The sequence below is a fragment of the Seriola dumerili genome, unplaced genomic scaffold (genome assembly GCF_002260705.1).
Source record: "Seriola dumerili isolate Sdu_G_001 unplaced genomic scaffold, Sdu_1.0 BDQW01000138.1, whole genome shotgun sequence".
Lineage (NCBI taxonomy): Eukaryota > Metazoa > Chordata > Actinopteri > Carangiformes > Carangidae > Seriola > Seriola dumerili.
Genome location: NW_019174393.1, coordinates 8,773,160 through 8,800,757, shown reverse-complemented (window position 1 = coordinate 8,800,757; position 27,598 = coordinate 8,773,160). Strand labels below are relative to the sequence as shown.

The window sequence follows — 27,598 nt, the reverse complement described above, 5'->3', positions numbered from 1 at the left end:
GCACACGCACACACACAAATACATAGTAGAGAAAGAAAGGGTTCAAACCACACTTGGTGCTGACACACTAAGAGAGATTTCTGTTTTGACTAGGATGCACCACATTCCCATGACAACTTACTCCTCTCTTTTAAACTTATATTCAATGACAGCACACAATATAATTTCTGAATTTAGATCCGCTTCTTGTCCATACTAGTGTTATGTTGCATTATTTTCACTCCAGCTGACCAGTCACAGTCACCAATCCAACAATCCTCAACAAAAACCACAATAAGCAAAGCACAGGCTTCTGTTAAATCACTACATTTATTCAGCTTTCTGACGGACAATGTGTACGTATGTCTCTTATTTCTGTTACCCTGGTTTGTGTCTGAGATTGAATCTTAAAAATCATTCTTTGTGAAACAAGTTTTGAGAATAAATAATATGAGGCATTAATGTTTACATCAAGTTTTCTCAATGTTTCCATTACCGACCACCCAACAAAGTAGAAACACAAGTTTGAAACATACACAATGGAGCGGAGCACATGCACAATTTTAGAAATGAAAATTCAAGCATATTATTGCAGCAAATAAGATAATACATATAGAATAGATGTTCAGTGGGTTAAAGTGAAGATATTTTAGTTGAATTACAGCCTGAAATCAGCATTTAAACAACACCTGAATAATAAAAGATGTGATGTTTGAACATATGTGACTTGTGTCTCAGCTTTGTTCAAATGACAAGTGCACAAACAAATTTTTAACATTGAATCTACAAGTGCACAGATGAAATACTTGTGGAAAGAGTGTGTCGGTGTGTGTCTGCATGTGTGTGTGTAAATGTGTTTGATATGTGAGTAAATATGGGTTTTGAGTAAGTGTGCGTCAGAAGTGGAGTCGAGCCAGCAGCCAGCGGAAGAAGCCAGTCCTCTTGGATCCGAAGAAGCTGATGAAGAAGTTAATCACCGTGGTGACGAAGATGACGCCTGTGGCGAGGTTGTTCAGGTAGTCGAGTCGTTTCTGATTGGACACCACGTTCAGGTCCCTGCGGGCTGCGACACACACATACACATACACACACAAACACACATATTTCAAACACACCAACCCACACACACGCACACACACACGCACACACACACACACACACACACACACACACACGTATAGTTGATACATACATACTCACATGCACAAACACACATTAAACACTCACAATATATCCCATTCCAACAAACATACAGCAATGCACCCATACAAACGGCCTCCAGCCTCTGCGTAATTTATGTGACATTCTGACCGGATGTATGGTGACAAAGTTGCTGGTTCATTTGTATTAAATAAATTTAACGTGAAAAATTGAATCTCCTCCCTCAACAAATAGAATAGAATGCTGACTTTAGATTCACAGACTTTAGATACACTAAATAAAATGCTCTTGTAAACATGGCATCTGTTTTGTAACTTATACTTGTCGAAGGAGATGCCAAAAAGCAAACGCCCTTATTAAAGGTGTTTTCTGACTGAACAAGTTTTAGATGCTGCACATATAAAGTCAACGCAAGGAAATAAGTGGATGCCATAACAGATGCAAATTAGCTTCAGGCAGTGCAATGGTGAAGTCACGCCTCTGTGATAGCTGAAGAAAAAAGAGAAAAGTTGAAGGTTTTCACATGTGCTTCAATACAAGTGAACTTCTCATGCAGCTAATATCTAGTGGCCAATGTTTCTTAAAGGAATAATATGCTCATTTGCTTTGTTGTTGAGGGTTAGACAGGAAGTCAGAAGCCAGTTAGCTTAACTTAGCACAAAAACTGCACACTCACCTTCATCTCTGTAAATTAGTGAGCTGTTGGCAGGCAGATTTTGTTACCCATAGACAGAGCAGGCTAATAGCTTCTCCCTATTTCTGGTCTTTGTGCTAAGCTAAGCTATTCCAGCTTCATATTTATTATACAGACTTTACTGGGTATCAATCATGCACATTTATGCTGAGTTTATGTTTATAAATGCACATACAGTGTGTGAATTTGTCTGCTAAGTGTGTCTCATAAAATGAAACGCTGAAACATCCATCGCAGCAAGCAGCTGCGCTGTGTGCCAAAGGCGGCTTTGATGATGTTGATGATGAGGGTGAGGAAGATGATGCCAGTAATCAGATTGTTCAGGAAGTTTAAACATCGCTGACAAGAAGGGAGGAGGGTGAGCTCAAAACGAGCTACACACACCACACACAAGCACACACCACACACAAGCACACACACACGCACAAACACATGGATAATGCATACATACATTACACATTACACACAGAGACAACAAGAACACACGCACACACACAGAAACATACAGAGACACACACACACACATCTAGTTGGTCCTTGGCCCAGTCCATTCATACTGAATAAAATCAAACAAAGATATCAGAGTAGAGTAATACTGTAGCAGATTAGTACTGTGAGTAGAACAATAAGTCACACTGCTGTTTGTATGTGAGTGCTCGTGTGTGCGTGTGTGTGAGAATCTTTCCCTACTTTCCAAAAAGATTTACATATTAAAATCACTCCCTACGTCGGAGAGTCAGAAATGCATCCTGGGAAACAGGCCGGTGCGCTCCATCCCAAAGACAGAGATGAAGATGTTGGTAACGAAGATGAGGAAGACGAGGATGGTTGTGATGTTGTTCATGCTGTCCAGACGCTTCTGGTTGACCTCTTCGCTGACGTCTCGCCGGGCTGCAACACACATGTACACACACATACCAAAAATAACAATAACGAGATACTACACAGAAGATGAATGCATTATCTTTTTATAGTTGTGTTTTTGTGTTGCACAGGAAACATATTTGGTGACTTGGAGATTTTATACCTAAAGTGACTGTTTTTTTGACTGGTGGTATTTTCACAACAAATCACCTTGTCAGTGAATTAGTGTATTAATATGATTGGTTAAAAACATGGAGGATGGATTTCTGAAGCAGAGGAGGCTAATTTCGTAATGCTCACCGATGATGATGATCAGGATTCCAGCCACTATCTGAAGAGCCAGGGAGAAGGAAATGAGCGTCAGAACAGCGACGTAGTACCTGAGGATAAAGAAGAAAAATTACATTCAGGAAATGTCATTTGAGGCAGCAGTAAATGCGATTATTCAAAAGCCAAATGGCAGTTGAAAACTAATTAAACTCACTGAAAAACTCATCAAAATCATTTGAAAATTACATAGAGAACAGTTTCAGTGAATATTCATTCATTTTCATGTTCTCCTTTTTAAAAAAGCTATTTGTACTTTTGCTCTTAGAGCTTTGCAAACAATTAAAAATATTCTTTACAAAGTAAATTTAACAGTTTTGTCTTTTTCCTGACCTCTGTCTCTCACAAACACACACACACACACACACACACACACTGTACCTGTATCCAGCTCCCTGTTCAATGACAGTCTTCATGTGTGTGATGTTAGCCAGGAACAGAGCGATGTCCAACATGCCCTCAGCTGCCGTCTTCTTGGTGGCGTACAGGTTCATGTTCAGATTAGAGGCTGAACCTCCCTGAGAAAGGGAAAGAGAGAGATTTCAGATCTCAAGTGATCCGTCCCATCCGTTGCATACATACTTTAAAGCTTCTACCTTCCCTACCCTGTTCATTTATGCAGTGAGTGTTGATGCCAAGGAGAATTTTCACATTGTGGATAGTAACCACATCAGTACACAAAGAATGCTGTATAAACTCCCGGTTAAAGGTAATAAAATAAAAGCACCCCCCTCTCTCAAGGTAAAATCAACCACATCTATAGCCAACATCAGAATTATAAGTATTAGCAAACAGCAAAAAGCACATTTAACCATAAATGTATAGAAGCAAACCAAACCTTTCAACATTATCAGCTGATTCTTTTCCCTTATGTCTTTTGTTAGTTGGTTTTATCCTGAGATAACGACATATCAAGATAATGAAATTATGAACTGGGGAAATAAAAAGACGACAGCCATGGCTGTTCAAGGCGTCTGTAGTATATGAATCCTGGTCCCCTGCTTTCAAGTTCCATCCACACAAAGCTGGTTTCTCGTCACACCAAATTTAGTGTCTGCTATATTCCAGTCGAGCCAAAATGAGATAAGTGTTTCTCCGATTTTGGCTGTTTGCAAACAGAAAATTCCCATTTTTTTCTGGAGCTGCAGCTCATTTGGAAGTAGTTGTTTTTAGAGTGATAAAGATTTGCACTTTCTTGCACATGAGGGTTTCAGATATTGACTGTGTGTATGTGTGTGTGTGTGTGTGTGTGTGTTTTGAAATATTCCTATTTTGATAGAGAAGCAGGTGAATAGTAAAGGCAGATATGACTGTTTTTTTTCTTGTTTGTGTGTGTGTGTGTGTGATGAAGCAGGTTTGGGTCAAATGTATGACTGTAACAAATAATAGGGAACAAAAAATCAATCAATGACATTATGAGTGTGTGTGTGTGTGTGTGTGTGTGTGTGTGTGTGTGTGTGTGTGTGTGTGTGTGTGTGTGTGTGTGTGTGTGCGCAGAGAAGACATTAAACATCATTACATAAAACCTTAAAACTCTTACAACTCATGTCAGGAACTAAAATTTATAGATATAATTACTATCCTGCTCCAGTGTGGGGACTGCAGATGCACATATTGGATTTATTAACACTGAGCCATAGATTAAAGTTTTCTGTCCACAAATGGATCATTTTACTCCGGGCTGTGTCAGTGCAGTTTCAATCAGTGCAGTCTGTTTTTCTTTCAGCTGCACAGAAACAGACGTGTTTAAGGAAGACATATAGAAAGTCAATCATGGGCACTCTAGGGACGCATTGTACTTCATGACCTCACTGTGCTGTAATGTGCTTTGCTGCCCCAGAAAGAAAAAGAACATTAACACTGTAAATATTCTGGTGTCTCAGTATGGGCAATTAAATAACCTGAAACTATAACAATAACAAGCAGTGGTAAAATCAAGTGAACTTTGTTCTGATAAAAAACAGTCTTTAAGAAGTAGCATCCTACAAACTACCTGTGAATGAATATGTTGTGATTTATGGAGTGACAAATAAAGCTGATTACAGCTCTTTAACTGTACATTTTTACACCAAAACAGCCTGAACTATGCGTGTCAGATCAGCCACAATGCATACGTGTGAACATGGTTATTGTGATGGTGATGGATGGTACTACCATTTTTCCACACTACTTGCAATTACCATTTTCAGTCACCTCGCAAAAAAAAAAAAAAAAAGGAAAAAAAATTCAAGAAGTAACATTTTTGGCAGACGCTCATCACTTCTTAAAAGCCTGTTTGCACATTAGTTTACCTTTTGCACCCTGATGCCTTTGGTGCCCTCCAGTGGTGGTACCACATATATATACTGCACAGGAGATACAGACTGCACCACTTTTCACCGCATTTGTGTCATTTACAGTATCTACAAATAAAACCTAAGCCATCAGAATAATGTAAGATATAGTTGAAGAACTGAATTGCATCTTAAGCAACTCCTCCCTCTGCATCTCTCTGACAGAGACTGTTCAAAGAAGAACAACAGCATCAGTCGTTTCAGCAAGTCAAGCCAAGGCGCTTCATACAACATACATTTGAAGCATGTTGAACCCTTTGCAGCTACGTTTTCAGTTGCTATCTCTGCACTTCAGTACTCGTGGACAGGGCACACATGCACATTGTGACACTGTGGTGGATGTCAACACAGCGTTCTTGCTGGCTGAGATCATGTTCCTTGGTTTCTTCCTTGCAGTCTGGCAATGCTAACTCTTTCCAATTCCTATGAAGTTCACCAGCGGCAATAACCAATGGCACCGCAAAACACCCTGTGCAGCTCGGTCAGTGTGTTTACATCCACTTCCCTCTCACCCGCGAGTACTGGCACACCTCGTTCTGCGTGGAGACAGCGAGTTGGCAGGTGCAGTTTAGTAACAAATAGCTTTCACTGACAGTGTTCATAAGAGGTCTGTGGCTTATCACAACTGGGCCATAGTTTCTGGAATAAGATGTCGACGCTGACATTCTCAAATGTAGCTTTTGGACTCTTTGGGTGCCACAAACCAAAACCAAAGCAAACTGATCCTTTGCATAAGAGGAAAAGTATGTTTTTTTTTTTCTCGGTATTTTTGAATAACCTGCACCTTGCAGTTTACCAATCACAGGGTGTAATTTGAAATTTAAGTAATCGTCTTTCTGTGACCGACAAGTTACCTGTTTTGATGCCATCAAGCTAGTACACATGTGATATCATTTTGTGCTGGAAAACTTGATTTCATCCCCCATACTGCGAATGTAAGAGTACAGTTTGATCCAGACTGGGTTAATCTCCAAGAAAGTATGAAGCAATTCCCAGAACTGCAAGAGCGTCAAAACACTATGAACACATGTACCGCGGGCTCTTGTTTTTCCGAGTGTGTGAGAGAAAGAGAGAGAGCTGGGTAGGGAAAAAAAGAGAAAGAGGGTGAATAGAGGAGGAAAGACAGAGAGGGAGGTGAAGAAAAAAAGGCAGTATCAGATATAGAGACACAGGGAGAGAGTGAGAGAAAAAGTATGTATATATACTGGCCCGTTTCCATCTTTTATCCTTTGGGGACTCATGTGGTCACACTTTATCAACATCAGCCTTGGGCATCCCGCCAAAACATACACACACACACACACACACATACACACACACACACACCTACACACACACCACAACCAAAACATTGGAATGGCCTACATACAATTTTACGGCCCATGTGTGTTCACTTAGTGTAATGTCTCTCTAAATGTACCAACTGTGCTTTTACTGCACTTAATCTGAGCTTATTTTGATGTATCCACATATGCTGATGAACTATTCTTTTACCGTTTGTTTCACCGGGCAGGTAGAGGAACCATAGATCCTTATTTACAGCTGCAGCCTGGAGAAGTGGTCGCAGGAGGTCAGCAGGGTTACACACATTTACCCTCAGAAGCCGTGAATTACAACCAGGCGGCCACAGGGCAGCTCCATCATGAACGTCCACGACTGACGACTTGGCTCAACAGCACATCTGCATTTACGTTTGCGGAATGAGAAAATGGTTCCTCCTCATTTTCTTAGGCATCAATAAAAAGATGCTTTTTTTCTAATCATTCACAAACTACCTTCACTAGTGAGGATTAATCAAATAGCTGCAGCGTATTGTGTCTGTTATTTTAAAAAATACAGGATATTGGTCTCCAACATTTTGCAAGTTTCTTTCTGTGGACTGATATTTAGCAGCAGTGTATACAAATACCATACAAATGTATTTTCATTCCTTATCTCTTAAAAAAATTATCCAGCTGTTATTGGTATGTCTCCACACTCAAATGTAATAATGTATGCTAAGGTGTTCCTGGAAAGTGAAATAATACCCGCACTGGGTCAAAAATTGCCATGTAGAATAAAAGAGGAAACAGCCGGTATTATTTTAGCTACACAGCACATGCAAAGAATTTATGTGTACAGTTGTGCATCATGGGTTCGGTAGGAATAATGAACATTATGTGACCTGCTATCGAGACAATGATATTCATCATTCAAACATCACGCACCAGCTTGAAAAACATTTATCGTGTCAGATTCCCTACTGAAAAACACATGATCAAAAAAATGCATATCACTCTTCAGAGTTAACAGGAACTACATTATGGTTTAAGCCATTAATGTGTTGTTATATTACAAGTATCACACACTTTTCACTAGTCTATGTCAGTTTAATACGTGTACAGTATTTAACATGTACACATTGGCCATGCAGTTTAAACTGACTGAGAGTCTACAGCCATGGCAGCGATGATGGCATGAGATGAAAATTTAAGGAAAATGTAAAATGAATGTCTGTACAACATTTCATGGCAATATTTGTGGAGATATTTCACTGAAAGCCAAAAATGTCAAGCTCATGGTAAAACTAAGAGAGAAAAATCAGGGGATCATGAATATCTGTATAAAATTCCATCTAAAAACTGTTGAGATAGTCTGCACCAAAGTGGTGGACGGACTAACAGGCTGACATTTCCATCGCTAGTACTGAGCTGAATAAGTAAAATGCACTTCTCTACACAGAGGGTATCTTTTTTCCTACTGGTTTTTGTGGATGTATGGTATTTATATAGTAAATTCTCGGTGGAGATCCAGAAGCCTTGTAAAACCCCAATTCCTGAAATTCACTCATCCACAGCTGTGGGCACAAGGCCACATCACATAATGTACACATACATGCACGCATGCATGCACACACACACACACACACACACACACACACACACACACACACAGACACACAAAACACAAACTTAGTGTGTACCTGTTTAGACACATACAAGGCACATTTGTGCCAACAATATACACCAATTTATGCTTGCCTAACTGTATGTTTACACTTCTCACTGCACACACACACACATACACACACGCATGCATGCACACACACACACACACTAGACCACATTGGAGGCCCCCCTCGATCTCACAGGAAGTGTTCCTCCCCTGGACTCCTATTGGCCCCTATAATAACCAATGGGAGGGGAAGCCCAACCAGGAGTGGAGCTCTGGTTTTCTTGCAGTATCTTATTTGAACTGTCTGTCTCTCCATCGCTCTGTCTGTCTATTTCTCTCAGTGCTTGCCTATTTGCCTATTTTTGTTGTTTTTTTTCTCCTGCATTTTTCCACGGCTCTCTCTGCCTGAAGGCATCATTTTTCTGTTTGGTTTTTATGTGTTATCCATAGAGTGTGAGGGAGTAGGTAGAAAGTAGAAAAGCAGATGAGGAGAAACAGATAGTGACACAAAGAAGAGTCAGCATGAATGGAGGAAGAGAGGCAGCGACAAAGAGATGAATTGTGTTTTCTCTTGCTGGCTTTCTGGCAGCAGAACACTGTCTGCAGTTACGACTTACTCGAATGATTATGGCCGTAAACATGCCTTAGTTTTTGCCTAAAACTAAGAGAACAATTTTCATGTGAAGCTTCTCAGTCATAGCAAATGAATGCTAGCGTCGCTCTATATCTGAATGTGTGAATCAGCAACTGCTTGCTAAGTTCACCATGTCAACTTTATAATGTCATGATGTATAAAACAAAAATTGCAAAACGTACATTTTCAGGCTGAACAGTGGAATTTTTTTTCCTCTTTCAAAGCTGAAAACAGCAAGGATTCAGTTTACCACTGAGCGCCTTCAAACATCACCTCTTCACATAGTTCTGTTTGTTTGTGTTGGGGGACACATTTAGCATGTGAAATGCTGCGTTTCAGGTTATTTGTTTGTCTGTATATGTGTGCTGATGATGGCTGGGGATGGTGGGCATGTCAGTGAATAGACTTATTATGTTTGGAAACAAACAAACGGAGCACAAAATTCAGCACATGCACACAGCCACACACACAAACTGAACTAGAGCCATGAAACTTATTAGGTGAACTTTGACATTGAAAAACACCGAAGAGGCTGTTATCTGCACACACACACACACACACACACACAGACACACACACACACACACACACACACACTATTTCTGATCCCCTTTCTCACTCACACACATGCAGTAGGTTCACAACTTAAGAGCAACTGACTCTTGACCTTTGCCCCATGGCCGACTATCATCCTACTGACTGGCTTGTAATTAGTAAAACTAGCATGAGAAAACAACTTTTAAAAGGTGTGTGTGTGTCAGTGTGTGTCTTGTTTTTATGTATTAAAATCCAATGGGGATAATGCTCTCCTTTACAATACAGTTGGAAACATAATCATCAAACTGTTACTTTATTGCAACTCTCCCCCACAAACCTGTTCCACACTGTGTCCTTTATGCTACGCCTGAGTGAACACACATGTCATTTTAACACACCGGATAAATCCTCTTCATCCTTTTGGATGCTTTCCTTCTTGCTGTTTTCTCCTCTATTTACAATCACTTAATCATGTCTTTCTTCTTGAGTCCACTAATGATTATAATACTTTCAACACTAGGTCTTTTTAATCAAAAAATAATGTTGGCTTAGTTAGAATTATATTCTCTATTCTACTGCCAAAATATTCCTCAAAGGATGCAAAATCCAGATAGTATTTTTATTAGTATTATTATTATTGATGTTATGTTGATATTGCAATTTAAACTGAATGTGCATGATAAATCATTTAATGTCTGCATTCAATTGATTCTGATTCTCATCTTTAACTGCTTCACTATTTTCTGTTTTGTGTTTCTGTTGTTCATCTGCTTATCTGCTGATCCTCTCAACCTCTCCTTCCTCTGTGTGGTGATCAAAGACGAGCTGTTGCACAGCAGGATGGACGCCGTGCTAATTGCTTGGCAGGATGTATGCAGAGATCTATTTTTGTGTGCACACTTTGTGAGGCTCAGTTAAAGTTTTAGACCTTTAGGTTACATGTAAGGGAATACGTTATGTCAACAAACGTCCTCACAAGTATAAAAGTATAAATGTGTGTTTGTTTTTAATGTGATGAGGCAGGTTTGGGTCAAATGTATGACTGTAACAAATAATAGAGAACAAAAAATCAATCAATGACATTATCAGTGTGTGTGTGTGTGTATAAGAGATAGAATACTGGGAAAATCAACAACCCACACCTTTGACCTCTGATCTCTCAACCCCAATGGTCTGACACTCGCCCACACACAGACCCACACACAGAGCCACAGCGACACCCACTAGCACAGAAAATAGTGAGAAAACCTGAGTTGTGATTGAACATAACACATACGTATGCAGTATATAAAGGTAAAGGTGCACACAGCATGTGTCTATGTAACACAAGAAAGCATACAGAGGACTCCACAGCACTCTAACCTAACCGCTACATTTGACCACAGGAGTGTGTGTGTGTGTGTGTGTGTGTGTGTGTGTGTGTGTGTGTGTGTGTGTGTGTGTGTGCGTGTGTGTGTGTGTGTGTGTGTGTGTGTGTGCATGTGTGTGTGTGTGTGCGCGCGTGCATTTGGTCTTCCATCTGCCATCTGGGAGTAGAAAGAGAGAAAGAGTGGCAGTGATCTAATATCAGTTGGCTCTCTGCATTCCTGACCATAATCACATGTTGTAACAGAGTTTCCCATATCAATGACTCAGCCAGCTGGCCCCTCCAGCCCTGCAGGGGCACCCTCCCTACGGAAACCTAACAAAGTCGGATTTCTAACTGACAGGGGTTTACAAATATACTATTAAAAAGGTCTTATTGCTCTGTTGCCACACTGATGCTCAGACAAAAGAAAAGCTATGACTTTTGCTTTATCGCTGGTTTCCCGTACTCAAGTATTGAAATGATAATTCTGGTTTGTTATAACCTCAGTGAACAGCTGGATGGATGTACAAAGTATGACATCCTCAACATTAATACCATTATATATAGCATCAATGCAGGATGAATGTGGTATAGAGGCATGAGGCAGACGACAACAATGGCTACAGGTCTAGAGGTGTAGGTCAGTACTTCAGTGTGTGTGTGTGTGTGTGTGTGTGTGTGTGTGAAGAAGAGTCCATAAACACCTGGTTGCCCTCTGACGTCAGCCATGCAACAAGAGTCTGTTGCATAAGAGGTTGACGTATGTTGCGTACTGTTACAGAATCATTTAGAATACTAAATACCCTTGAAGAAATGTTTGCCAGATGTATGTGTGTACAAATATCTGTGTTGCAAGTAGGGTGTGTGTGTGTGTGTGTGTGTGTGTGTGTGTCATGTGCCAGTGGTGTGTGCACCGCCAATGTGTTTTTAAACACACTACATGCTCTCATGGCAACATCGCAAACACACACGTAAACAGAGAGGTTTCTAAAGGGCTTTCTCTGAGGAGGTGACTTCAGTTAAGTTCGGCGATGACAAGCAGGTATGATAAGTATGTACAGCCAGAGTTTCCTCACCGCTTCATAGCAAATTTAAATCTCTTGAACGTACAGCTCAGTCCGACTAGTGTCAAGGAGAGAGATTATAATGACAGAAGATTTACACTAATTATTTCAATGCACAGTATGACTTTGCTCTGCAGCTTTTCTTCATGCTTGAATTTCATAGCTGTGTGCAAATGTAATAATCTCCCAACAAACATACATGTGCAGTCATGCCACAGTTACAGTGCTGCGCTTTACACACAAAATATGTTGTGGTAGTGGCATCGGCGTCTACATTAAAAGTCGCTCTCTCATTCAATCATTCTGCATTTTCTTATCTTTACAGAATTGCTCACACAGGTTTTTCTAAATAAATCATGCATAAACTTCTACAACAGAACTTGCTGGAATAGTCAAGTCATTTTTTTAAATTTATATAGCTCTAATTCAAAACCCTCCACAATTTAATGTGAAGAAAACTCAGGAAGAGCAACAGAGGAGGGACGATTCCTCTTTAAGGATGAACAGAAATGCAATAAATGTTTATTAAAAAAAAGAGTAGCAGTGAAATGGCCTGTCCTTGTATCATGTCAAGTTGATGCAACTTCTTTGGTATTGTTTTCAGGGTCTGATTGCCACTTTCCTGCACAGAGATGATAATGATCACCTTATTTCCTCACAGTGATGCAGCAAAGTTGCATGCCCACACACACACACACACACACACACACGCACGCACCGTCCTGCAATTACTAGAGGAAATACACAAGTACTTTACACAATGGCATGTAAAAAGACTTTGGTCCCCTCAAGCATGATTTGTAGAGTAGTAAAAATATACATCATTGTTGAGCGTTGGCTTGAAGCTTTTATTAGAGGGAGGGCATGTTTGGAGAGTGGACGCACTGATGTCAAAGACTCTTTGTTAGGAAGAGGATGGCAGCAATAGCTGGAATTCCTTGTTTTTGTCTGCGGTGTTTAACCTGTCATAAAATGGATGTATTCACTCTGTGGCCCAGAGCGTTGGAAACTTATGCAAACCATGTAATCAATGAGATCTGATAATAATGTCATGTTCTCATCAAGCTGGTAAATTGCTTGCCACCATCTTTCGGGAGGTCACAGGTCAACAGTGGGGTGCTCAAGGACCCTTCAGGGGAGCGGATGTTTGCTCCCATGGTACTTGGTTTCCATTTGAAGGAATGTTGCCTCTGAACACCGTGTGCCACCCCACTGCCGCAGCACACGGCTCATTTCAGATTGATAAGCTCCATGAAACAACGTTTAGATCTTGAGAGAGTTAAACATTTCGCTGAAAAAAAAATAATGCTTGGAATATTCTTCTAAGTGACGTTTTCCAGTCGTCTTAGCAACAATGCTGCAGTGCTGCGTTCTACCATTGTGACCAGTGAGTGATGCTATCATGGAAATGTACATGACAGGAAGGTTAAAGTTCTTCTTTGTTCTTGTGCAAGTTAACAGTTAAAGGAAACGTAACATTCAGTGCGAGTGTGAGATATTGGTTTGCTCAACAGTGGTCACCTGACACACCATATCTCACTGTAATATAGGGTCGTATTTCATGATCCAAATTTAAACAAATGCATCATTCAGTAACAAAAGACTATGCAATTCATATTACTCATTTTAGAACCAACGTCAGAGAGAGAGAGGGAAAGAGAAGAGGAGCTGTGTGAGCATGAGGAAACAAAACAGAAGAGGGAAGAAGAGAAAGTGAAGGAAGAGGGAAGTATGTAGTGTCATGGATCATATGCAAAAACAAAAAAATCTATTCAAGGTCCTCAAACTTTCTGCACGCTACGATGTAAAATGCTGTCATAATGTCATATGTAAGGACAGACACGTTGTCTGAATGTACTCATAGATAGATGTATGTTCTGTCTTTCTGTGATGCGATGCGATTGGAGAATCGGCCTCGGAGTGGTTGATAATTAGCTCTCATCTCTCTGTCTCCACCCTCTTTCCAACTATTTCCATTTCGAGCTTAAAAAAAATACATGCGGCATTCGCTTCAAAAACACCAACAGATGGAAATTTGAATGCCCATGACTTGCCGTGGCATGACACACATAGAGAGGAAAGCACCGTTTTATCCCACAGTTAATGCATTCAATCACATACCGCTCCGGATATAGAATAACCGTTAGGAAACGCAACAAATCTCTTCAAAAATCCACCATGTGTTTGCATAAGTATACGCATAGTCTGTGTGCGCGTCTGTGTGTATATTGTGAGTATGGGAACAAAAATCATTAAAGCATTAAAAACAGCAACAAACTTAAATGGCTCAATCCTATGAGTCACTTAAGCCTTAGAGTAGAGTCACGAGCATCGTGATTACACAACCAGCCCCAACAGCGTTTGTGGTTTGGCGTAATTATAATTCATTCAATTGAAATGTCAGTTTGCCACAATAATGGAGTGTCTGTATCCAAAACAAATAACACAAGAGGAGTGTGGGAGGGGAACACTGCTGCAGAAAGTGTGTGTGTGTGTGTGTGTGTGTGTGTGTGTTGTGAGTATACAATATGTACACTCAGTATACAGTACTGCTGTACAGTGCACACTGCTGTGCTCAGGTGTGGTGTGAACAGGTGTAGAAGCGTCCGAGATGGATGCGTGACGCGGGTTCTCTTTGTCGTGTCTTTCTCTCTTTCTCCAGATAAGCCGAAGCTGTTTGGAGTTTAAACCTCCCTCAGGCGTACAAGCTTTCAGGCCTCGGCCATGTGTGACACTGCAGGACATTCCTCCCAGCGACTTCCTGGCTTTTATGGCTCGGGCCTTCATCACCATCCACAACACACACTTCCTTCCTCTGTGTTTGTGTGTATGTGGGCATTCCCGCTTCCCGAGTTCCACGAATGCTGCTGTTTTGTGTTGAAACTGCATCCCAAATGAGAGCCATTTAAAGAGGAAGAGACAGATATAGACACTGGAAGGAACATGGAGAAACACAGAAAAAAAAAGAGGAAAAAAAAGTAAAAAGCAACAAAATACTGAGTGTGGCAAATTTTCAACTGTGTGAATTCTGCTGAAGAATACAACAGATAACACCCTGAAGAAACGGCATGTTTGCAAAATGAAAGAAATTCAGTGTCAACTTGTGTGATGTCTGAAACTGAGAAAGCCTGAGAAAGGATCCATTTCTAAAAGTCACTCTATCTAGTCACCTAGTTGTCTTTCATAGTAGTATATATGCAACATTGTAAATTGAAACTGAAAGAAGTCAGAATACATTTCTATTTTTTTGTATCTGTTACATTACTGAGTTAGCTAAACATCGTACATATATGGCATTGTCTTTGTTATTAAATGGATAATAGAAACTAACCAACCCAACTTCTTGGGAACCCTTTGATTTCAGGTTTAGTCTCCATCCCTGCCAACATGTTATTTACCCGAGATGTGACAAGTGGAAATCTACTGAAGCCAAAAGTTCTATCGGTGTAGCGTAAGGCACGGCACACAACATTCATATGCGACTGGATGCCTGCTCAACCAGTCAGACATGACCGACCATGCAGCAAGGTCACGGTCTCCTTCTCTCTCTGTATACATACACCAGAACCTGTACACTTCACTTTGTTGTCATGCGCCTGTCTCATCAGCATCGTAGAAAAACTTCTATTATTTATTGTCATCAGTGAGTCAACAGGCAGAGTGTGCTTGACACACGCACACAAGTCATGTATAACAAGATATAGGTAGATATGTCAAAGACAAACATAGGAACGTGCCTGGAGTGGTGTGTGTGTGTGTGTGTGTGTGTGTGTGTGTGTGTGTGTGTGTGTGTGAGAGATAGAAAGAGAGAAAGATAGAAAGAGAGATTGCGCAATCCTTTTCAGTGAATACAATACGTACACAGACAGGGATGTTGATTTAGTATAGTAATACAAGTCATGATGATAGTCTTCCTCTACAGATTTTATACAACAATTTTATACAACTGTACATGTTAGCTGTAAGACACAGAAGTACAGGGGAAAACCACAACCTAGCTCCCTGGTTACCAAGGACTTTGTATCACTGTGGCAATGTGGGAATGATCAGGATGGATCTAAGGCGTCTCTGATCAAAGCTGCTTCAGTTTCAGATAACCACAAGGCTGTGACGTACTATCACCGCTGCAAATGAAAGAGTTTAATCACCATGATGGGAGTTTTCCACTGAAACGAACCTCTCAACATTTAGTTCCACATCTGCTTGTTGCTTTCACGTGCATATATACAGTTAATGCTTTTCGTCAGTTGAAATCAAATGACTTTCAGCTTTAATCACTGTATTTACTACCAGAGAGTCAACAGAGTAATAACCATCATATAAGAGTAAAAAAGATGTGGTTATATACTGTATATCAAAAATTACATGTTGCTCTAATTGCGGTGTTGATAATGCAGTATGTACATCTGTCCATCCATCTGTCCATCCAGTACAGACATTATAGACTGATATCCACTACAAACTACAAGTCAAAACATTAAATTATCACTGAACCTGAATTTTAAAAACTGTTGAAGATGAAGCAGCTAAGTTTTGTGAGCGAAAGCTGTGTAAGAAGTGTGTTCTATGCATATTCATTACAAAGAAAGGATGCTTACTTATCATTTTAGTGTCCCCTGATCTTTTGTTTAGTGCCACCAGGTCAGTTTTTGTTCCCATTGACCAACACTTTGTTCCATAACAAAGTATCTTGAAAACTAACTGCCACATTTGTAAACACTGCTCTGTATTGTGCACAGTATTTACAGGTATTTTCTTTCTATGTGTGTGCGTCTGCGCATGTGTGAGGGTGTATGTGTGTGTGTGGCTCTGAAAGTAGAGGAAAGGGAGAAAGTAAAGGATCATTTGTCCAAGAGGAGTTACGGCTGTTTATTTTAACTGAAGAGGTCAAAGGGTAGATGGATATTCTTAAATGGGCAAAACAGCCACACACACACGCCGACACACACACACACACACACACACACACACACACACACACACACACACACACACACACAGAGCGCTACAGGTTTATAAAAGCTCAATCAGGGCATGAATTTAGGTCCTGGGAGACTGGTAAATATGATGAATGTTTGCACAGAGCAAGCTGATGTAGACTGAGTGAAAAATGCTGGGAAACATTTCATGTTTCCGATCGTGAAGGAAGTTTTAAAACACAACAAACAGCTACGTATTTGTTTAAGTAGTTTACAGTCAAAGATTGTTTTAAATGCCATCCAATTCGCTCTCCAAAGCAATCAAACCAGAAACTTTCTCACTGCCCTTTACCTAAAAACACAAACATGTATGGTACTGAGGTAAAACCATTCAACACTTTTCCAAATCGTGGTATAAAATATGCAAAACGTGGGTGTGAATATGCTGTGATTTTCACATTAACTGAGTACTACGGGAAACAGAGTGTATTCCCTTAAGACCTGGTGGCTTCATGGTTTTACACAGAGGACAATTAATAACAGAGTGCCATTGTTTCATGTTAGGCGTGATCTCATTGTGTTGAAACCAACAATAGTCCCATGAGCACCACAGGCACCAGGGGACATCAGCGACGGAGACTGGATGAGGTAAGACAGAACCTCACCCACCTCCCACACTCTTCTTTCCCACAATCCCTCCAGCTCTAATTCCACTTTTTTTTTCTTCCTTTAAACACACTTCCAATCACACATGACCTCAGAGAGCCACCTCATTCTGTTGCATTAACTCAAATGCAGTGATTGTATGTTTGTGCACAAAGCCTGAAGTGGTACCATTATGTCTAAACTCGCAAGATTTGTGTAAAATTGAAACATACATGTAACATAAATCATTTTTGTAGGCACGGAGAAGAATGTTGCATATATGTCTAAAGAGTTTAGAAAATTTTATTCAGTAATCTTATAAATGTCCTGAACTGGATAAAAGAAAAAAATAAGCAAACTTCCATGCACACGGTTGCTTATTTCATATTCTTAACACATTAGTGTATAAACTACCCTTCCCAGGTACTGTATGTGAACAATAAAACATAAACAGTACCACAACAGTTCCATATAGGTACATAGACGCTCAATAAATTATCCAATTAGAGGACCACAAATACTAACTTTGTGATTTTTTTTAAGGAAAAGTTGCCTTTTTGACATAATTACCTGATGATTACTTGTGGTTTTTCACATACTGACCTCACTTTTGATCCTATGAAAGAATAATCAATCTTGGATCTTTATCCCTAAATGCATGGAACTGCTGTGATGCTTGTTCACTGTATTAAATACATATGGAATAAAGAAATCACATACACAACTGACATATTAGTCTATCTTTGAAGTCGCTGTGGCTAAAAACAGTTGCTTATTTACACATCCAGCATATATGCAACAACATTAGCAAACATTTGGAGTCGAGTTTATGAATCCAAAAATTCACTGTTGTTTAAGCTCGGTTTTGGTCTCCACCAACTCCTCAGGGAAATATCTGGCTCTTTAGTTGCAAAATACTCCACTGTGTTTGTTGTTTAGTTGCTGTTTGGTGCTGCGCTGGTAGCGCACAGCGGTCTTTTAGTTTATTTTTTCTCTACAGCTTCTGTATGTGCTGGGAATGAGGTTGACGAGTGCTGTGAGAGTAGACCAAACAGTAAAGATACAATCTGGAAAGTATTTTATGTTGTTTACAGTGTTACGTTACTGAAGCCAAGAATTACACTGACAACACTCTTGATCATCTCATTGGGACTATTGTATTCTTTTGTATCACTTCTACAGGCGTGCAGGCACACACACGCAATGACGCACATCCACACACACTCTGCTGACAGCCATACAAGCCACATATTTACATATTCACAAACATATACTGTGCATATGTCAGCTGGACAGTTTATACATACACACGCTCTTAAACCAACATACAAGATTGACCAGAAATGTCCAGGTCTGGGTTCTGTCCCACACACACACACACATACAGTCAAACACACACACACTAACTTAGTCTTATCCGATGACCTAACACTCGTGCTGGTGGGAAGGGGAAACAGTGATGAGGAGAGAGGTCTGTATTTACGTTTAGATCACCCCTCGATTAACATAAACACACTCATACACAAATCCTCCATACTGGTCCTCAGCCTGCCGCATAGCAACACGTTTTTATCAACAAACACAAGAGGTCAGATTCTGTGTGTGTGTGTGTGTGAGTGTGTGTGTGTGTATTCCAGTTACTTTTTATAAATTTTATTTCTACATGCCAAGTTAAAGTTAACCCCCTCCCCCCTCCCATCCCATCTCTTTCTGTGTTTTCTATCATTTCACACTCTTGATACCTCTCTTAAAGGAGAAGGAGTCTTCCAGGAGAAAGATGAGAGGATTGATCCCACATCCCCTACCGCAAGGATCCTCTAAAGCGTTGTATACCTTTAAGACTTTGTGCATGTGTATGTCTATTTTTATGCGTGTACTTTTCCATACGTTTGTGTGGCTGTGCCTCCATATGTGTTTGGCTACGATCCAAGCACAGCCCAAATGCAGCACCTCTGTGGGTTACAGACCTCAAGCCACTGCACTTAAATGTGGCTGAATTAAATGTGCAGTTGATAAGCAAGACACAATTCTCTGAAAATAAATCAATCCTGACGAATTCTTAGAAAAAACATTAAACAGCTACATATTTTTTTTTTTTTTATGAGAAGGGTGTGTATACAGAGTTACATGGAAACTGTGAAAAGCCTTAAAATATTCACATTCAGTGAACTTGGATTTATAAGTCTGGTGTGCATTTGTGATTTATGTGCATCTGAATGTGTGTATGTGCGCGCATGTGGTTGTGTTATAGTGTTGTGAGTTATAGTGTCCCAGCAGGGGAGCCTGAGCACTAGAAAGGGGGTTTCCTGTTCTTTCTTGGCAAATACGACTGGAACAAGTGGATGAGCAACAAAAGTGTGACACAACACTCTTGGCCTAAATCTGCAGCTAGTGATTTATTTTATGTGTAATAACCAGCTCAAAGTTTTACGGATGTTCACTTAGTCAGTATGACAAACAACATCCTTAAGAAATATAATCAAGCAGAGTCCAGAATGGGTCTTTCACTGGTTGAAAGACATAGGAGTAAAGGTTTTAAATCCTACTCAAGTAGATGTAAAGCAGCAGACTTGCGTGTCTGTGATGAGAATACATGCGCTTTATATCTGCTGTGTTTCACTCTGTGACAATATAATTGTGGGTTTGTGAAAGAGACAGAGCAGGAGACAGAGAGACTGGCCTGTGTGCGAGTGTGTGTGTGATAATCTAATTGTTTATATCTGGTAGGATCTAAAGTTTCGTCTGGTATCACTCATCTTGGCTTTTTATTTTTGCACACATACCTTCTAAAAGTCTTTTCACGTTTCTGCACACACACGCACATGGCAGTGAATTAAGCACCAGGTCTCGTAAAGCTGCTTCACATTCGAACTGAGTCAGCTGCCATTTCCCCCCAGAAATGAAAAGAAAACACACACACACACACTCCCCCCTGGACAGAGGAAGAAAAAGGAACAGAGAGAAATGGAAAGAGGAGCAGAGTAATCAAGAAAAAAAGAAGAGGATGAAAAAGAATGGATGAAGAAGAAAGAGAAACTGAACTGGAGGAAGCGTGTAAAATTGAACAAAAAAATGGGAGAGAAAAAAAAATGTGTATTAAGTTCAAAATCAGGAAAGACACTGTGTCCTCGTGGATAAATGTGAAAATATGATCTTTTTTTCTAAGTTTGGGGTTTATTCACCTTCCTACAGTGGTGTAGTGGCGCCTCTACACGTACCTGCCAATCAGAGGCAAAGAATGGCGGCTGAAGTAGAAAACATGTAAGAATTTTTATGATTTTTTACGATTGTCCATTCCAACGTGAATAGACGTAGATGGAAAACGCCATCCCTGTTTTGATATTTATCTGTGTGAGTGTGGACATGACCTCACACAGGTGCCGTTCACACTTGGCACAAGCTGGCTTGCGAGCACAAAGGTCAAGGGATAGATTCTCGGACCAGGAGGATAACTCTGCGAAATGAAAGGGTAGCATTTGCCTCCTGCTCATTCCTCACTCCCACCACTGAGATACCCTTGAGCAACGGACCCTTCCAGGTGAGTGAAACCAAAACCCTTTGTAAACACTTTGATTGCACCATTCTCATTCACAATGTTGTCACACACCAATCCCTCATTACACTAAAGGCCTTTCTAGTTAACTTTGTAGATTGGAATAGCATATATTCTGTTTCTGTCAGAACATATAAAGGCTGATATTGACACACACACGCACACACACACACACACACACACACGCCTAAAAAACACATGCACACCTATTACATAACAACAGACATTTAAAGATGAGGCTCAGTTGGGTCTCGGATGAAAGTTCCCGGAATCGTACTTCACACTTCACACCCACACTCAGAATGTGGCATTTGCCATGTAGGGGCCAAGAAGGGGTTACACACACACACACACACACACACACACACACAAACACACAATGTATTCTAGGAGGTGAGATAACTGGGAAAGAGTCGAGAAGGATGGTGGCCAAGGAGGGACACACAGCACCGCACAAAGAAAAACCATTCTGGTGAACATAGGAAGAACACCTGGTAATACAGTTAAATACAGTTATTGCCTTTTGTTATGACACATGGAGACCCACAGTATTATTTTGCATTAGTATGACTGTTATCATTGTTGGTATATTTACTGTGAGCGACATGTGAGACTTGCCCTGAAGTGGCCCTGCCCTTCTGGCATCTGCCAAAGTCGCTTCACAGCCAGTTCAGGCTTGTTCACATGCAAGAAATGACTTTGCATGTCTTTGAAATATAATTGTCATGCTTGAAGGGTTGCTGTGATTTCAACTTTGGTTTTGTGCTTCGTGCCCCGCCACTAAGACCAGAATGCTGTATTTCTGTGCAGTCATGTGTCAGTCAGACTAGAAGTCCTCATGCACATGGAAAGTTTCATCCAATATTGTAAAAAACAATGACAAAAAAAACCCCCTGCTCAATCTCCTCTGAGACCAAATTAAATAATATTCTCTCCTTCTAGTTATTTGTGCAAGGTGCAGTATTTGTGATTCAAACTGAAGCAAAATCATCTCGGTCTTTTCACGATGCCAAATTCACTTTGTGTTCTGTTTGGATGCACCAAGGGTTGGTTCTGGGTGAAGGACCACGCTCAGAGACTCAATAACAAACCCATTCTCACACTTCACTTCACTCCAGCACCCAAGCCGAGTTTCAAGAATGTTCCCATAAACGTGCGGAGAAAAGCTGCATTGTATCATCTGTATTTGTTAAAGGTTATAAAGGTGATATTTTATATTCTTTTTTATTATTATTGTCAACATACCCGGTGTAAAGCCCAAAGCCAACAATAAACTGATACGGCTGCATTCAAAGCCTGCTATATATTCCTCTGTGACTTAGACCTTCATATTTAACCAGTGAGCCACATCATTGGGTGATGTGATGTTCCGTCACTACCACAAACATGGGCACTGTAGTTTATTTTGAGATGCTCTCGGAACTGTCGTGCTGTCATAAATTACTAGCACACCAAACCTGCAGCTGAAAGTAGTCCCACTCTTTACTCCTGTTTGAGTAACATTTGCCAAAAGCCACGGCTCTCAGGTGTTTTTAGATTTAATTAAATATTTGTGATCTGTTTTCAAAGATTCATCTCTTCAGTGAGAATGGTTGGGCTTGGGACAGAGTGCCACAGACAACCTGGGAATGTTGGAAAGTATTGAGAGACTAATGCGCTGTTAGTTTTAGTCTTTTTATGGAATTTGTTAACATACAGAATATCACCTACTGCACTGACCTCTATAGGTTGAAAAGTATGTTAAATGGTGACAACTTACACCAGACGATGGTCCATAGACAAATGTTTGTAAAGTATGATTTAGCCGCTAAGTTTAGTAACCATTCTCTTCTGTGAATGTGGTCATTCTCTGTCTTTGAGACATGACTGCCATGCTTGGAGAGGCTGTGTGATTCCTACTAATTCTGTGTCAGCGTTCCACGCCCTGTTGCTGTGCTCTATACATAGAGAATGACTTAGAGGTGTAAAGCCTTCACACCATAGAAATAGATTCATCATGGCAGCTTCAAACAGATGCTGCATGAAAACCTCATAAATCCAATTTCAGAAAATTACATGCCTCCCTTTGGACCTGATTTGAAATTACGTCGAGTGTTTTATGTTTGGATGTTGAGAAAATATCAAACTCAGAAATTGTGAAACTCATTCAAAATCAAGCAGAAATTCAAATGCATCAAACAGTATGTAAAGTCCTGTGACCGTTTGACATACAAGGGTTTTTTCTGACACCAGATTATGTAAAGCCAGCTCAAATCTCAATAGGACTAAAAGGGTAAGTTCAAACTGTTCAGTTCAAGTTAATGTTATGGCTAAAATCTCCTCTAGACAAAAAATTATTTACTGAGAATAAAAAAAATCAAGGTGCACTGAGTAAAATAACAATAATAGGTAGATGTTAAGGATTTAAATGGAGTTGACACCAACAACTCAGTGTCATTCATCACAAACCACCAAGATGTCCAGGTGTTTTTGGAACATTGAAATTTTCAGTCCGAAACACCAGCACGGTTAAAACTTAAGATTCATTCTTGCTCAGCAGTTATCAGCACATAGTAAACTCCATTCTGAAGCTTCTGATCATATGACTTGATCTTCCTCAGCAGATGAAGTTTGCCCAGTTGTCATACAAATACAGATGTTCAAGTTTCTTTTTTTTCCTGAGCACATTTGGTCCACTTTGGCTTAAAGGATGAGACTGAGGGTTCGTTCTTGACTTGTGACTGTAAACAAAATAATTCACCATGAGGCAACCGGTCAACTCCAGCTGCTCAGAAAGAGCATGTGATACAATTGATAGCTCCAGAGCAGCTCCTGTGGTGAAAGGGTTTTTGTTGACCTATCAAAGTAGGAATAGAATAGCAAGAAGCAATCTCATGTGAAGCCATCAAGGCCAAAGAAAGACAGGCTGCGGTAAGTATAGGAAACCGTAACATACAAGTATGTGAAAGAGCCACATGTATCAACAGTGGCTGTAAATAACGAGTGATTAATGTGCAATGAGGGTTTAGAGGAAGCAAAACCACATAGTATATAGTTGAAATTCTAAAGGAGAATATCCATTTCATAAATCTTTTCACCTTGTCACTGGCTCTTACTGCAACACATAATACACAACTGCATCTGTTGCATCTTAACTGTAAGTGCAGTTGTTAAAACAACATGGCAAAGACATATTAGATGCATAATGTAGTGATACTACAAGCCTGAGCTGGGGTTGACATTGGATGTGTAGCTCGCTGAGAGAGCGATTTCTTAAACATGTGTTTGACACTTAAAAACAGACACACGTGCACATACATACTCTCATTTCCACTTTTCTAACGATCACACAGTTCTCTCCACACATCTGTCGACATGTGATGAGGCAGCCAGGGTTGAAATTAATAGTTGTGGTGAGGATTTGGCATCTTTGGATATAAACATTTACATTCTGAGCCACATGATATGCTCATTACCGCCATAGCTAGCAGCTGTCAGCATTATAGGTCCTCAGCTTATCTGTGCTGGAGGGTGCAAGGCCTCAGGCTGCGCCAGCAGTTGTGGTGGTCCTTATCATAATTTACAATCAAGTAGTCACTTTGATTCTGCTAAAATGTACATCAGGCCTCTGCTTCAGCTGTTGTAACAGCTGGCTGTGGTTATAGTTATCACAGTTTGCACTTAACAGGGTACATTGCAAACACTTTGGGCGATTAACAGATTCATTTCTGTGACATTTTATTATCCCTATTACAGATATGCTGTACACTGTATTCTGTGATCTGTGTGTGTGTGTGTGTGTGTGTGTGTGTGTGTGTGTGTGTGTGTGTGTTTGTGTGTGTGTGTGTGTGTGTGTGTGTGCGCTGTTGGTTGGGTTGAGTGTAAACAAATGAACAGAGCCAGCATTCATGACTGGTGAATTTGGAGTTGGCTGGCAGGCAGGTAAACAACCATATTTTTGCTGCTTCATAAATTCATAACCTTCGACTAAAACTGACATCCTGCTTACATAAGATTTTTAGAAGCAGCCCTGGATAAAATTCACAACTGCACTGAAAGATGACCTTCATTTAATGAGCAGGAAGAATAAAGACAGTTTTCACTGAAAATTTGCCTAATTCTGGCAGATCTGTGTGGGATTTCAATGTAGTAGTACTTATTAGAAAGAGGCTGCAACAAAGCGAATTTACCGTCTTTGCGTGGCTGACCAATGTGCAATGAATTAGCAATTGTCTTAATACATTTACAAAGGTGTGAATGTGGAAATACTTCACACGGAAAAAAATCACAAAAAACCCACAACAATTTAGAGGAGTAAGTATTTGCTATCGCTACATGGCCAAAGTTAGCGCTAATAGCTGTGTTCAGCTTCAAACTTCACTCCTTGTGGAGACCAACACCAATGCTAACTCTTGTTTTACTTCTATTTCCATCCCTTCTTTTCTTTATCACTGAGTGTTATATTTTGGCCTCTTGAGGTACAAAGTGGTATAACTAGAGGTCAACAGGTTGGGGCTAGCTGGTTAGCATGCTAACTTTAGTAGATATCACTGCAAGACAATACATCAGCGCCTTTTATATAATGTCAAAACTGTTATTTCTTCACATGCTGTAATTAATTTTAGTTAATTTTTGAATTTTTGAAAGTAAAATACTTAAGTATAACACATTTAAAGTACCGTGATTATGTATATTTTGTTGATACTCCACTGAGTGTACCTTTTCTCCTTCATCTGTCACTGTCTCACAGCCATACACACTGACTATCTCTCTCTCTCTCTCTCACACACACACACATAGACACACACAGCTTGTCTTGAGTAATAGCACTTTGTTCACTGGAGACTGTGTAGCTAAATATACCAGTAACTGATAGCCCTGCTGGTTGATGGGCAGGAACACTGCTGGCCCTGACACTGATACATAAGATGAATCGCAACAGACACCAGGGAGGGTGTATGTGTGTGTATGTGGGAGGTCAGTGGTGTTAGGGGGGCCTCTCTGCGTACCCAGAACTGTAGTGAATGATGAGTCAGAAGATTATTTGAATAAAGAAACAAGTGCAAAACTGTTTTGAACAATGTCGACCAAAACTCAACTCAAAATTATTCAATTCTTTTAAAAATTAAAAAAAAAAAAAAGCCTTATAAATGAAGAAAGAAAAATGGCTATTTAGAAAAGCCTCTTCTCAAACACAATATATCAGGTCACTGGCCCTACCTTGACCCCCTTTTCTTGGCATTAGTGAGTACCTGTTCTGTTGACCTGAAACTACATTAGAGGAGTTTATTAGCTTTTCACCCAGGCCCTAATTGATATTTGATGGATGTTGCGATCATATCTTGGTCTCAGAATATAGTACAGACACTCAGCCTAACCCAGAGAGCCTCTGATCCTCAGCTCTCACATAGGCAGGACATACCACAGCTCTGTGGCAAATCTAAGACAGGAGCAGCGATTAAGAGTCACAGATCAACCCAGTCCGAGAGAAAAGAAGACGAAAGAGTGACGGGAATAGGGTCTGAGAAAGAGGGGGAAGCAGAAAGGAAGAGAGAGAGGTGGGAGAGGCCACTGCTGAACAGGAAGACAGATGTATCTGCAGTATAGTCCAACTTCACTATTCACACTTTTCTTCTCTTCTCTTCTTTGTTTTTTTTTTCTTTTACTATCTTCCTGTTTCTGGCCTTACCTGACTCTGTCTCTCTCTCTCCCCCCTCTTTTTCACACAGTTTTCTCTGTCCTTTTTGGGTGCACTAACCTGCAGAGGGCCGCTGGCTGGCATGGTGGATCTCAGCGATGTCAGGTCGATGTCTCGGCCCTGCTCCCCTCGCTCTGTCTTCCCCAGTCCCTGCATAATAAGGCCTGTAGCAAGCAAGCAACCAAGCAAGCGCACAAACACAATCGTGCACCAAGTGTTGCCCTTACTGCACAGAAAATGCTAATGCATGGATGGCAGTGGTCGGTATGAAAGGAAATTACCCTGGATGCCAGGCACCAAGCACCAGGCAAGGCCAGGGAGGACAGCAGAGGGACAAACAAATGGCTTATTCACCCCATCTTGGTCTCCCCCACTCCCTCTCTCTCACTTTGCACTCTTTCAGCCTGTCTCTCTGTCACTTTCTCTCTTTCTCTATTCTCCCTCTGTTCCAATTCTGGGTTGTAAAAATGCTAGAATACCAAATGCACCACCATATTGAAAACCAGGCAAATATTACCCGGGCGTTAGTCTTGTCCCTATGTATGGCTGTATTCGAATGATCGTCCACTGCAAACCAGTTCTGTCTATTTGTGCCTGTTTGCTCAACAAAAACATTCTGCAGTATTTCTGTTAAGTTAACTGAGGTCAGACGTGTTCCCAGTAAAGCACTGAGGCACCACTGTTAGGAGTTTACAGGTCTCTAAACCTGGGGACCCCCAGGCTCTGTAACATGGATCCAAAGACACCATGTGCACAGAAAACAGGCCTAGTAACATCAGGAGAGTTGGAGACAGATATTTCGAAGCCCGTATAAATAAAACAAAAACTATCTGCAGCGCCAAATACCAGCAGAGGTGAGTAAAAACTATGCAGAGAAGAGTTATTAAGTCAATGAAATGTCTCAGTAATATACATAAATAGAGCTAAAG

At 40.5% G+C, this 27,598-nt stretch overlaps 1 protein-coding gene across 1 annotated transcript; it reads right to left on the bottom strand.

Moving 5' to 3' along the window:
* Nucleotides 1-308: 308 nt before the first annotated feature.
* LOC111224972 (ninjurin-2-like) lies at nt 309-26,825 on the bottom strand. The gene is made up of 4 exons (XM_022749688.1): nt 26,730-26,825; nt 3,407-3,543; nt 2,999-3,078; nt 309-1,042 (listed from the first exon to the last, which is right to left on the bottom strand). Exons 1-4 carry the CDS (start codon nt 26,823-26,825, stop codon nt 876-878), a joined length of 480 nt encoding a protein of 159 aa, XP_022605409.1. The 3' UTR covers nt 309-875.
* Nucleotides 26,826-27,598: the final 773 nt, after the last annotated feature.

What these genes read in the sequence shown, in the direction of transcription:
- LOC111224972 (XM_022749688.1), bottom strand. Translation starts at nt 26,825, where the DNA reads ATGCAGGGACTGGGGAAGACAGAGCGAGGGGAGCAGGGCCGAGACATC. An exon ending in CAGCCAGCGGCCCTCTGCAG is followed by an intron (nt 3,544 to 26,729) that starts GTTAGTGCACCC and finishes TCCCTTTCTCAG; the next exon opens with GGAGGTTCAGCCTCTAATCT. An exon ending in GAACAGGGAGCTGGATACAG is followed by an intron (nt 3,079 to 3,406) that starts GTACAGTGTGTG and finishes CTTTATCCTCAG; the next exon opens with GTACTACGTCGCTGTTCTGA.